Source organism: Sebastes umbrosus, chromosome 17 (genome assembly GCF_015220745.1).
Source record: "Sebastes umbrosus isolate fSebUmb1 chromosome 17, fSebUmb1.pri, whole genome shotgun sequence".
Classification (NCBI taxonomy): domain Eukaryota; kingdom Metazoa; phylum Chordata; class Actinopteri; order Perciformes; family Sebastidae; genus Sebastes; species Sebastes umbrosus.
Window position 1 is genome coordinate 22,788,763 of NC_051285.1, and position 14,318 is coordinate 22,803,080.

General features: G+C 40.4%; 1 protein-coding gene across 1 annotated transcript; it reads right to left on the reverse strand.

The window, feature by feature from the left end:
• Window positions 1-1,091: 1,091 nt before the first annotated feature.
• On the reverse strand, window positions 1,092-13,992 carry frmd8 (FERM domain containing 8). Its single transcript, XM_037748710.1, has 11 exons — window positions 13,623-13,992; window positions 11,902-11,999; window positions 11,552-11,719; window positions 10,971-11,072; window positions 8,758-8,816; window positions 8,329-8,495; window positions 5,300-5,515; window positions 5,077-5,200; window positions 4,805-4,954; window positions 2,822-3,050; window positions 1,092-2,421 (listed from the first exon to the last, which is right to left on the reverse strand). The coding sequence occupies exons 2-11, from the start codon at window positions 11,990-11,992 to the stop codon at window positions 2,309-2,311; spliced, it is 1,419 nt and encodes a 472-aa protein (XP_037604638.1). The 5' UTR covers window positions 11,993-11,999; window positions 13,623-13,992; the 3' UTR covers window positions 1,092-2,308.
• Between the last annotated feature and the right edge of the window lie 326 nt (window positions 13,993-14,318).

Sequence of the window (14,318 nt, forward strand, 5' to 3'; positions counted from 1 at the left end):
GCTGCAGTTACAGACGGTAGCTGACGTATAACACGTCCACGCGTAGAAAAGTAAAAACATTTTGCATGCTCAGGAGAATCGGGAAGAAGACGTGATGTCGCCACATCTGAAATAAGGACATGCGTTCAAGTGGAAGGCAGTATTATAAATGGCCATTATTGAGGTGAGTTTGTTTGCAAAGTCAGAAACTGCCTGTGTTTGCATTTGGGTGAAGTTCAGAGAGACACCTGGATGACTTTGCAATGTGGTGGAGACTAAAAGCCAGACTCTGGAGCGTTAAGGTAGCATACTGTGTTGCAGCATGTTACATAGGCTTGCTTTGGTGTACAGGCTGAGATTTCAACAGCATAGTCTGACGTTCTTGGTCAGTTGGTCTGTGCCATATGCACAGAGCACATAGTCCTGTCCAGTGAAAATGTATCTCAGAGTATGGCGATTTTTACAGATAAACTGAAGCACTTATGTTCCTAAAAGGTAGAGTGTGTAGGATTAAGTGGCATCTAGTGGTGTGGTTGCAGTCTTTCCAAGACTACTAACGTGAGCCGCAGAGTTGGAGAACTACAGTGGCCTCCAGGTAACGTAAAAAGGCTCTCTCTAGAGCCAGTGTTTGGTTTGTCCGTTCTGGGCTACTGTAGAAACATGACGGAGCAACATGGTGGACTCCGTGAAGAGGACCCGCTCCCAATGTATATATGAAAGGCTCATTCTACGCTAATGAAAACACAATGTTTTAGTTTTAGGTGATTATACACTCATGAAAACATAGTTATGAATATCATATTCCATTTCTACTAATAGATCCACCGAAATGCTACACAGTGTTCCTTTAACGGGTTGAGAAAACGGTCTTATTTTTAAACAAAATAACCCAGAAAAAAACAACACTTTTATACAAACACTGTATGAACACTATGTTCCTTGTCCTCTTTCAAATAATGTCAACAATGATTGTGTTTGCAAGGAAAACAATCATTTCAAATGGCCAACCAAAACTTAGACATGTAGGTTCAGTTTGAGTTTTTCAAAGTTGTTTAAGAGGCAGTAGGTGGTAGCAGTAGGTAGTGCTGATAACGACTAAACAAGAAGGTTTCTTTTTTTTGTCACTCTCATGTCAGAAGTTGCACAAGTACGTTATTGCATCAGTTCTACTTTGCTAATCAGGTTTGACCAAGCGAGTTATAGTCAAGTCATGACCTGTGCATGGGTGTACTGATGGTGCCAACTGGAAGTTAAACTTTGAATATGACATACCAACCATTCAGTGGCAGGAATAAGAGAGTTGCAAGATTCATTAATTGCTTGACGAGCATTTATCTGATTATTTTTTACTAACTTAGTGTATGGTTTGGGTGGTTTTTGACACTAATTTGATCCTTTTATTGCTGCAACTAAATTAATGTTCACCAAAGAGGACTTGATACTGCAATACATGGAAACATTTCTATTTTATCCTGTTATTTTACATGTTTAGACTACATTCACGCTAATCCGCTTTTACAAATGAAAATCAAATTGTTTTTAAAGTGAACTGCAAATATTAATTATCTCTTAAAAAGCATGTACTTACAAGAAGCTTCCACAACACAGACAATGTGCTCCCATACGGACCCTTTATGACCAGTAACACTAACCGCTAAATGTTTTTACCAGTGCTTTTCTAAAGTGTCTTCACCCTTTGATGAGAACAAGGCACTGGCAGTTTGAAAAAGCAGAATAGTGGGAACACACCCCCTCTGATCGTCCCCTGAAAGTGTTTGTCATGCTGACGGTAAAGAGTTTGTGGTAACTCTTACAAAATGTTTAATGCTATACGGAGATATACTGTTCTCGATGTTCAAACCCCCAATAAGAGTAAAAAGAGGTACTGCAGTGGTTATACTCTAATGAGGTTTTCCATTTTTCAATATTAACAGCAAACAGCTCCAGAGCGCTGCAGGAAGGTATCATACAGTCATTTCTCTAAGGCTCGTCTCAGACTCATAAAAGGAGGTCGATGATATGGTGCTCAGAGAACGCTAGATTTTCTGGATGTAAGGCCATCTAATGAATAGCCACTTCAGTTTAACCTTGGAAGCATAGCGGTTAATAGATCCTTTTTGTTTTTCACATTACCGTACTCTCTTAATATACACACAACTTCAAAAGATAAATATTGTCACTCACACTTAGATCCCTCGCTTGGTCCTTTGCATGTTCATATATTATCAGTTAAATGTCTCAAGCTTGTATCAAAGTCTTTAAATCTCAGTGTAAAATGTTCAGGTTTGGTCTTTATTTGAGAGGCTTGGGGCCGAGCTGATCGGCGACATTAACCCTGCTCCAGGCTCTCCGTCACCTGCACAGCAGAGTACGTGGGCACAGACGCCTGTCGGGCAAAGAAGGACGCAGCTCTTTTCGGCTTCAAGCGTTTGATTTCTTTTCCTGAAAGGAAACAGAGAAATATTGAAAAAGTTACAACAAGGAGACTGTCTCGGTTTAGATGTGGCTCACTCTAGAAAGATTATACTGTAAGGGGCCGTACACATGCCGCATTTTTTTGCGCCGTCGCAGCGCGTAAGCGTAAGCTACTGTGAGGGATTTATGGTGCTGGAAATCCATTAATCTTTGTTTTGACTGTGTTTAGTTTAGTGAGTGAGGCTTCCTGCTAAATTACCGCGACTTCATCATCATTGTCCTCGCAGCATGCAGGTTTTGGTTGCTTAGTAACGGCAGGTGCGACAGGTGCACAACCTCCCGAGCACACTTGGGAGTTTTTAGACGCGGCATGTGTACGGCCCCTTAGTAGGCTTGGACTACTAACTGTAACCATTACTAGACTCACCATTGTCCACGTAGCTGATAGTGTTAAGAGAATGGACCCGGCTGCACAAGACGCTGCTTTGCCTGCGCAGCATCCCGCGCCTTCCTCCGCGTCCGTTCTTGTTGCTGCCGTCTTGCCCAGCGGGCTGCTGAGACAGACTCACCTCGCCGTCCATTTCGGCCGCAGCTCCTCCTTCAGACGCAGACTTCAGCTCTACACAGAACTCGATGAAGCCGCTCATTAGCTCTGCCTGGTTGACAAAAGAAAAAAAAAATACAAATGATTAAGTCTGAGCCTTAAACGTATACATAATAAACAGCTGTACTTTACTTTTCGATGGTCCATTAGTGATCCACAGGCACATTAAGGGTCAGATTGCCAGCCTTGGATTGGAGTCAGCATGATTAAGTATTACTGCATCTACCATTATGTAACGTCTTTTCACCATCTGTTGGCTGAGACAGTCTTTTTCAATTCAACAACCATTGAACAAGGATGATACAAATGTAAATACAAAAAAAAATTAGGTTTCAACACTAATATCGAGTGTTGTGCTCCTCTAAGAAAAAAATGGGCGGAGCAGCTGCACCCGATCCTGAAGCTCTCAAAAACACCAGGTGCAGTGCGCTCTCTGGAGATGGCTGCATACCCTTTCTCCTTGTCGAAAACATTTGAAGTGAGATCCACAGAAAATGACTACATCTGTCACAGCAGCCGGCAGGACGTCCTTAAATTGATGTTCATACTACAGCAAAGATAGCAGAGTCAACCACGACAGGTGCGACACAAAAAAAAGCCAATCAACACAACATGCTCAACAATTCTGAGGCAATCTGGGGATACAGTACACGTGCTGGTTGGTGACACTTAGGGCTGGGACGATACACTTACAGTATCTCCCAATTCGATACTATCACAAAACTTGGGTGCTGATTCAAAACATCACTGCGATTTTTAAGTATCGCGATTCGATATTACGATTTATTTTGATTTTTGTTAACTTCTTTAACACTAGACCATGGGAGAAAATTGAATTATTCACTTCTAGGGACTTTTAATTTGGAAAATCTCCAAATTAATAATATAAAAATGTTTGATTTTGAGCATGTGTGTAGTCAGAGATGTCCTGAAGACAAATATTTCAGTCATTGTCAGGAATTATTTATTTAATTTTTTTTCAGCAACCCAAAAATCAAATAATAAAGACATTTCTCTCACAAATGAGTGGTATTTTCTTTTTTAATTTATAAGGGACATTTAATGTTTCGTGCTTCTGGTGAATATTTCCATATTTGCATTTTGTATATACCCTTTGTTAACACCGGACGTAGTCAGACGTGTATACTTCCGCTTACTTTGCCAAGTCTGTCGCTAGCTCTCCCGTCAGCTCTTTATACATCCATTGTCAGCTCTATCGGGGGCCGTTTCAATGCATTTAACATAAATGTCAGTATATGGGTGCTCTACAGTTGTTGCGTCAGCTGATTCAACCACTAAGATGCGAGTGACGACTGGCTTGACCGCACGTTACCGCAATACTATAACATTACCTGTCCATGACAGAGTTAGCATGCAGCTTTAGCCGTGATGTCTAGCTCTGCTTTTCCTAACAATGTGTGAAACCCAAAGTGTTTCCATACTTAACTGTATGTGTTTTGTTACTTTGTGTTACATATTTTGGATTTAAAAATGTGAGGGTGCAGGTCGTATCCCCGCAGACCCTTCGCCGCCCTCTTCTCTCTCGCTTCGGCTCTCATCAGCTTTGTTTTGGTTTTTGAAACGGATATGATGTCACGTTACTACAGACTACAACAATGAAAGCGGTAACTTCCATCTACCTCTGCATAGACTCAAATGAAGCAATTCAATCGATTCTGGCATTAAAAAAATCTATTTCAAAATCATCATACATAAGTGAACCCATTCTTTTCCCACCCCTAGTGACACTGTATGTCCAGTTGTTAAATGTAATCGTATAAGATGGTTTCACAAACATGTTCTTACTTGTTTTGAGTAGATCTTTAGCAACTTGTTGACAGGAGTGCCGTCTTCATCTCCATCGAACTCCAGCCACAGAATGTGTGAGTCCCCCTGATCCTCGGGGTAGCTGTGGTCCCAGGAAAGCTCGTTGAAATGCAGGCCGAGCAGCATGTGCTGCAAGCAAATGTGTTCAACAAGAGAAATCAGGTTAGTTTTTAAGAAGAGAAAGGAAAACTGCTTTCAACATTTCTGCACAGATGCACGATGATTATCCAAGTATGCACACACACACTCACCTTTTCTTTGACATCCATCACATAGACTCCCTCCAGGCAGATCCCAACGTTGACAGCTTTGCGTTTGGCCCTTTGGAGAATCCCTTGCACCGGTTTGTCGATCTCCCCAAAGAAGAAAGCGCACCTGTTTGTGTGGTTAATGTTCATTAAAACCTAATAAATATGAAGGGATTTGAAGTAAAGCTTGTGAGTATGAATGTCTCATCATTGCGCAAATTCGTACCCATAATAAGGCAGAGTGTGACATGTGTTGAGGTACTGGTGTAGGAGCTGCGTGGGCTCAGGAGGGTTTCCAGCAGATGGGCTGATCTTTCTGTACTCCTCCAAGAGTTTCTGCTCCAGCCCCGTCTGACGGCTCGACTTCCCCCTCAGAGTGGAGAGCAAGCCGCCGCTCCCCATGGCAACGTGTGCAGGCAGAAAAGAGGAGAGCTTCTTCTCTCTGCGGAAAGCAGATGAGAGAAGTTTGCATTATTCATAAAGTGCATCTTATCTGTGCAGATCAGGGCTCAAGAATATATCCAATTCACAATTCATTTATTAAACGCTGACTGTATAATCATGTGTTGTCCCTTGCTTCGGTAGCTCTGTTTTTATGATTGACAGGATGCTGAGAACATCTTGTTCTACTGTACTGTGGCATTATACATTTCTCCTTGAATCGTTTGTTTCCTTCACTCCTGCAGGTGCTGTAGAACTCAATGCTACAGCTTATTTCCTTTCATGCTCATCCCATTTAAATGTCCTTTGTAATATGTTTTATGACGACCCTGATTAAGGCCACAAGCTGAAACGCGTCGGCCTCACAATAAATATCTTCACAGTACAAGTGTTGCTGGTATTTTGACCTCCTCTCCTAAATTACTACCGCTCACGTCCTGACATAAAACAAATCTCCTTAAGTGGGACAGCTTCTGTTCTTCAGCGTCATAAAAGACGTCAACTGATGATGACCTAGAGATCCTCTGAAAAAAAAAACAACTCTTGGTCTAAAATATAATCTGCAACCAGTAATTATAATACAAAGCATGATTCCATCAGTAGATATCAAGATTATCAAGCTTATAGTTGTGTTTTTCTCCTCCACAATAGTCCAATCACTTCGTAATTTGAGGATTTGATTCGACTGTATTGTTAAACATGATGTAATTTATGTGTAGAAGATAAACTAAAGTGTCTCCTCTCATTTCCTCTAGTGTTGGGAACGCTTGGAACAGTATGATTAGTTTCTTGGTCAGAGAAAAATATGTGAGGTGCCCATTTGTTGGAAAAATCAAAATCAAACTTAAATCAAAGGGCCACTGACGCACCATGGGTATGTGGTTTACTCAGGCAAAAGAGTCCATTGTCCATGCAAAATGTATGTGTTTCTGATGATTTATCCAAAAGAAAGCAAGCAAACGAAGTACAAAGAAAACATGGATGTCGCTGCCTCTCTTGTTCTGGTAAAAAACCATACGCCCACCCAGGTGCATGCTGGTCCTACTGGTCCAACTAAATACTAACAACAAATAAATAGCTCCTACAATAAAGAAAGTGACTTTTAGAATTTTGGATGAAGTCCTAATGTTTGTTTTGATTCAGTGCATACATTGAATTGTCTGTTTTGATTTGAAAGATTTTCTATAAAATACTCAGAGCATTAATATAGCAACAACTATTTGCTATGTAAAGATATAGAGGAGTAATGTCTACCTGAGCAGAGAATGAAGTCACTCTCCCTCTTTGTGTGTTGTAATCCGAGCTTCTCTGTGCTTTGTTGACATAGCCGGGTCGGCCGCGTGTGCTTTTAGTGGATGTTAGTGCATGTGAGTGTGCCCCACTGCCTAGCTCACAGCCGCCGCTCTGCACTGCTCTCATACGGCGGTTACAGCTGATAACCCCCTCCTAGATTAACCCTGTTAGCTCTGTCAGCACTGTTGCCGTTGTTTTCACTGTAAGCACCGTTAGCTGCGAGCCTCCGGCTCAGCAGTCGCCATGTTGAGAGCCGGGTGGAGGCAATAGATATGCTCCCAATCTCGCATTTAACTCCTTTACTAATTATTCAAAGCCAAATAAAAGAAGATTTCTTCACAGTATGAGGCTGTGCAACAGTTAAAGGGAAGTAGACTCAACAGACACAAACTAAGACATTATCCCAACACTGTAAGCAAACAAATATGAGACTTCCTCATAAATATCTATTCAGAAGTATGCTCCTACTAACTGTAGGTAGCCTGTGACCTGCGAGTACCTAAAATAGGTTGCAGTATTATATGTGCACTGACGTATAGGCCTCGTCAAGTACCTCTTATCATCAGCCCTTGAATCACAATCAAGTCTCAAAAGGCTTTACAAAGAAAAAAGAAACACATTCCCAAGTCTATCCCTCTCCAATCAAAAATGTCATGTTGTGCATTCTTGTACTTGGCACTTAAAAAACAGCAAGAAACTGAAAAACACTGCTGTGTTACAATATGAATGTCATCAACATAAACAGGGCCCCCTCGAACAAAAGAAGCACTGTTGACCTTTTTTCACAATGCCTGTGGATTTTCATCAAATTGCAACATGTTGTCTCCGATTGTGCCGAAGTATTTGAAGCTGCTCCATCTAGCAGCTGCCCTTTACAATATGTGGGTTGAGGGATATGAGTTTGGTTGTGCTTTTTAAGCCGAAGCGAGGCGCCCTCTCACCATTTGACAAAATTAATAGCAGGAGCCAGTACATACTTCTTCATTTTCTAAAAAGGCGAACCATAACCGAGTCAACTGTGACCTCCACAAAGTGTCCATTCAAGCAGAAAGTCAAGTAGGATCATGTGTTGAAAAGAAGAAGCTGTGTGTGTGTTGTTTATCTTCCCAGAAAATGGCACACAACTGGCTCACTTTCAAGTTAACATCAGTGTATGTGCATATGGTGACATCACAGTTCACATTTCAATAATATGTTTCAATGCCAACTTTAGGTATAATCTGTAATTTACTTTAAAATAGACTTATTTATTTAATAAAGCACATTTTGAAACTTAACTTAAGAACTTAAGAAGATACCACTCGCATGTCAGTCCGTTAAATAGGTAGCTGCAGCCAAGAAACGGTCAGTTTCGCTTGGCATAAAGACAGAAAGCAGGGGGAAACAGCTAGACTGGCGCTGACCCAAGATAAAAAAAACATTAAGTAGTATCGATCTTCTCATCTAAGTGAATAAGCGTATTTCCCAAAATATCAAACTATTCCTTTAAGAGAAACTGAAGGGTCAACAATAAAAACGTACCTTATAGTTGTAGTAAAATGTTGCTCGTCAAGACCAGTTCCCTCGTCAAGAGCAAGAGACAAGGCTCCGAGACCCGTCCAGTGCTCGGGATCGCAGGGGTATCGACCCGTGAGAATGTTTCCCCTGGCCTCCTCATACAGAAGCCTCAGCACACCCTCGTCATCTATCTGCTCAGGAGTGAGACGAAGACAACAATTATCCATCAGTCATTAGGAATATTAGCTCAGAGTTAGTCTGAGGTCAACATCTTTGAGTAGAAAAGAAACAGAACTTCATTAGATCTTCATTAAAGCCCACTTTGCATTTTGTGAGTCAACAGGCTTACTAAACTTGGACTCTAAGTACCCAGTGCTGGATAAAAATGTCTTAATAATTCACTCATATCTAGGATTATTGAATATTCTGGCACTGAATGAGGGTTAATAGTACCTGCAGCTCTTTAGATTTAGGATAAAAAACGTTCCGACGGTACTGGAGACATGGTTCATCTGAGGAAAAGGCAGAAGACAATGATGGATTAGGGTTCAAGTTACCATCTGTATTTTCAGTTCACCCGATCGTCACTGGGTGAGATTCAGCCTCACCGCCCAGAGTGGAGGAGTGAAAGTATAGAGACAAACGCTGTGGTAGATGCCCCCTCCAACCCACTCTGCTCAGGCTCATAGTCCTGTACTGTGGGTGGAAGCCATATCTACCACTTTGTGATACATTTTAGTTTTATTTGTGCTAAGCAGTCACTGTTTTGTTTTTTTATTTTTTTGCAATGCACTTTGCACCAGTTGCTTGTTCGGTCCAACCATCAATCCAAAATCCAAAGACCTTCAATTTTACATCACAAAAGACTTTTGAGAAACTGGATCTAGGGCATTTTGGGCATTTTTGCTCGAGAAATTACTATTAATTGTTTATCAAAATTGTTGCCAAATATTGTTTTGGCGATCAACTATGGAGTCAGATCAGTTTCAATATTAATGAATGCGTAAAGAAGGATTCACAAATGTATTTTGTGATTTATATATAAATGACTGTCCACAAAAGTATTTTTTTCAATGCACACAAAAACGGTTATCGTTGTACATAAATGTAAAAAAAAAATAAGGTTCACAAATATATTTCTGATGCACGCACAAATATTTCTTGTTTTAAATAAATGTAATAGAAATCCACATATGTATTCAAACTTATTTGCAATTTTCATCAAAAACATATTTGGATGTTGTTACATTTATATAAAGAACCTCAATTTACAAACTGCTTGTCATGTGTGAACTTCCCTGCATTTGTGTGTGGGTTTTTGAGACTCCCCTGACATCGCCTTTACATTTGTCAACATATTGTGGACACTGTTACATTGGTCAGGTTTGCTGAACATCCCTCATCCTAAAAAAAGGGCTTCAAAATAACATTTGTATGATGTGAAAGATTTGAGGCTTAAAATGTCTAAAGAGCTGACAATATCTATTCTATACTGTATGAATGCTGCTGTCTAAACTAATGTGGTAACTGTTCAGTTTTAAAATTGCACTAGGAAATATTCACTAAAATGTGTAGTGTAATCTCTTCTCTTTCTCAGAGTGGTTCCCCTCCATGCTGTTTGACTTCCTCCTCCATGTTCCTGCTTTTACTTTGCTTGTTCAACAACGGGTGTTTATTGCTTATCATGCCAACTCCCTCTCTTTCCTGTTATTTATTCTAAACAAACCTAACAGCACTTTTACCCTGAGCGAGCTACTAAGCACCATTTAGAAGTAAGCTACAAATCCACAGGGAACAGCTGCAGAAAAGAAACTGTCTGTGTTTGCCATACAAAGAAACAAAGTGTGTTTTGGAAGCAGGTTACTGAGAGCAACCAGCTGAAGGCAGTGGATGTACTGTACTTGCACTGCAGTAACTCTAAAACTAACATCTACATGCAGTTTGTAAGTAATCACACTCCTCTCCCCTAGACACATTTTATGTGGTTTAGTTAGTGGATACAGCTTATTATGGTGCAGACTTTTGTTGTTGTTTTTTGGTTGGAGTTTTTAAATTGAGGGCAAAGTGAGGGCACAGGCTCTGAAGTCAGAGCCTTACTTTATTCTATTGTCAACCATTTTTACAAATAATCTACTGTTCAAATGTGGAAATCAACACACAGTATATAGACTTCTTCATTTCACATTAGAAACATGTTTAAAGGGAAAATTTGACGATTGTCAACCTTATCTCTATATCTACCTGAGTTAAGGGTATGGTGTGAAAATATTTCCTTTATGGACATTTTGTGAGTTTATTTCGTTTATTTATCAGACTAAAAAGCTAAGAGAGCTTGTGTAGCGCGTGCAATGCATCCTGGTACATGTAGGCACAGCCAGCATGGCTCCACGACAGGAGAGATCAGCTTTCTCTGTCAATATAGCACGCACTGGGAAATTGATTTCTTCAGTGGACTACATTTACCACCAGCACTGATTGGATATGTCTCCCTTTAAGTGTATACATGGCCAAGACATCATGTTTCTCCAACAGAAATATGACTTTATAAACCAAGTCCTCTAATCCTTATCTTACCCGGTTTCTTGTTGAGACAACTTCCAAAGAAATTTGCTTATTGCCGAAAGCTGACAAGTTAAATAATGCATGTAAACACAGAGAACTCTCACCTTGTGAGATGTCTTCCTCGGAGGCCTCAGTGAAGCGATACAGCAGGTCCTGCCACTGCCGACACAGTTTGTATGGTTGATGCCTCGCCTTTAACTGCAATTCTGAAGAGCAAGGAGGAGGCGAATGTAACACAGTGAGAGGTGTCCGTTTTCCTGCTCTGATTATTGTGCCATTTGCTGTTGTGATACTGGAGCTGCTTACATCGAAGCAAGGCACAATCATTTCAAAGAGTAAATGGACATTTCAAAAGGCAAAGCCACAAAATAAAAGCAATTATTATTATGATTATTATTATTATAATTATAATTAATTATCTTTGACTGACCTGATTTCTAAACTAAATTATTCCTGCAACCTGCTTGTACAGTTTTATTCAAGCAGGATAGTACTGTATAATGGCTTTATTATTCTGGCTTGTTCAGGACTCTACACAGACACATATCCTGCCTAACATTCTGACAAAAATATAATATATTATATAATATTTTGGAGCCAGACTATGATCTTTTTTAAAGAAAGAAGCACACATATACACACATTGCCAGATGAGTGTAGAAAGTGTGGGGAAGAAAGTTCTTACCGAGCAGCGGAGAACTAAGCCAGAAGGCAAAAGCATCCTGTGTAGACTCAGGAATGTGGAGAGCCTCACGAACACTGCGGCCCAACTCCTGCACGGAGACACTACCAAGCCCTTCTACTGATAAGTGCACTGCACTTTCACCACAGAGGTATATGAGCACATCTTGAGCTGTGTGAACAAACACAAAGAAACAAAAAAAATAAACAAAGTTACAAAAACAAGTAAGCCAAAGAGAAACAACACTAAGTCAAAATCGTATTTGCTACAAATAAAAATAATCAATGCTAGGAAATACTGAGGAGTGATTTTATCCTCCATGAGTTACATTAATAATATTTTCTGCACCGTACCACGGGAAAGTGTTGCAGAAGAAGCAACACTTCCTCTATTCGAGTGATCATCCGATGAATCTGGAGGAAAACTGCAGTCGTCGCCTTCCATTGCTACTCTGAAACACAACAACCAAACACAAAAGCAGTCAAATTATATACACAGTAACATAACATGTACATTACAACATCTTTTAGAAACGGCCTGAAAAAGTCTGTAAACCTGAACTGGAAACGTAGTCCAGAGGAGTATTAATGTGAGAGTTGGATAGAAAAAAATAATCAAATGGAAACTCCACATGTGGTAGATTTCAGGTAGATTTCAGGATGTACAAATGCCAACATGGGCAGCACTTCTGTAGCTCCCTCCAATCTAGCCCATGCAGAATGCATTACCCATGCTTCCTAGACTGTCTGATGTGGGACATAGGACCTGGAGGGAGAAAGTTGGGAGCACCGGAGGACACATAGGCACATGATTTTTTTCAGATTACCTGTCTCATGCAATACTGTCAGGATATGGTGACTGCTTTAAAAATAAGATTTTTTAATCATATTTGCTATATTTCTACCCACTGCAGCTTTAACTGTCTGATGTGGGACATAGGACCTGGATGAACTCATTTGATGTGATGGGGTTGGGAGAAGTGGGACATTTTGTCAACACAGAACTTCATGATTTCTTAAATTCAAAGTTATCTATGTACAGCTGGCTAGCCAGAGTGGCCAGTAAAAGTATATATGTGGTGCTCAAACTAACATTAGTCTCATATACCTTCAAAGAAAGGCCTAGTCACTGCTTCAGAGATTACTTCACTTCACTAGATATATTAGCAATATTAGATAGATAGATAGATAGATAGATAGATAGATAGTTACTTTATTGATCCCGAGGGAAATTCAAGTTTCCAGCATCACAGTTCCATAGTGCAAAACATGTTAGTAAAAAGGCAGTAAAAAAGTTAGTAGTGCAAAGTACAAAGTACAAAAAAATATACCAGATATAAAAATACAAGGAGATGAAGAAAACTGTTAAAACTGAATATAGTGCAAGGTAACACCTGTGATACAGGACTATTAAAAAAGTGAATATAGTGCAGAAGAGACTGTTAAAAATGAGTATAGTGCAGGGTAACTCCAGTAGCTTAGTCTATGAAAGTGCACTGTGTGCATTATTATCTGTCCTGCAGACCGTCCTCCTTTGTCCCTCCCCTCCCTAGAGAGGTGTTGTACAGTTTGATGGCTGGGTCTATCTAATGGGTGGGTCTCCCTCACTGACATATGCCACCCCATCCATTTCCTTTAGTCATGTTTGAGTAAACAAGTAAGTAATCATGCTAATTTAGCAAAGGACTCACTGTGCACCAGCGCCACCATGTGGTAGACCATGTGTTCAATCAGAACATCCCTTTCGACTAGTGTTGTTGACCTCACCCTGTTGACGTCTGGCCCCAATATGTCACTGTTACTCAGCACCGTTTCTATGGTATTTAGGGCTTCGAGCATTGATATATAATAGCCTAAATACAGAGAGGATGTAAATGCAGAGATATAACGGCAGAATCCCGAGGCCCTACTGGGTACAAGAGCTAGCTAGCTACCCATGTCCTGACGTTACAAGCCCAAACAAAACCAAAACAATGGTTTAGTGGTTAGTTAGCTCCCTTTTGGTGTTTCACCCGACAGTCTGAGATACTGTCAATAACAAGTGAAGGAACAAAATGTCTCTGTTGTCCACCTACCTGCCAGTTTTGGTGAATTCCCCTCCACTTATGCGCTGTCTGGGAAAGCAACTTTAGTAAACACCGTAGCTAAACACATCAAGTAGCTAATGAACAAGTCGCTGTGATCCACCTGGCTACTGCTAGCAGCTAGCCAGTTCACTAAAACTAGCTTTCCGGGCAGCTGCAACAGTTAGAGAGTGTGCGACTGAAGAACGATTCGCTTATTCTGAACGGCTCTTTACTGGGCGTGACAGTCACTCTGGAAGGTTTGAAATACCGCTTCAACTGACGTGTTTATGAATGAGGTAGACTTTAAAACAGCTAAAAGCGAATACTCTAAAGTGTTCGTTAGGAGATAATTTGAAAGAACACTGACCAACAGACTTTGTACATTTTAAAAAGCTTTTACACGGGACAGGTTCAAAAAGGTAGGATCCCGAGAGTGAGTTATAAAAAAAGAGTTGAATCATAGGGCGCGCAGAGCACGTCGTCGTCTCGTTACGTTGGCAAGACGTCATGACGTTGTAACTACGCAGGCAGCAGATTAGTTTTATTTATCTGTTCTAGATAAAGGGTCATTTAATTGCTGTCTTGTAATTGCTTTTCCTCCATGTTGTCCATGTATCTGGGGTTTTTTTCCCACTGACAATGTTGTTTGGTTACGATTGCCCAGAAGTCTTTATAGATATTTAAATCAATATCCTCCTCACAAAC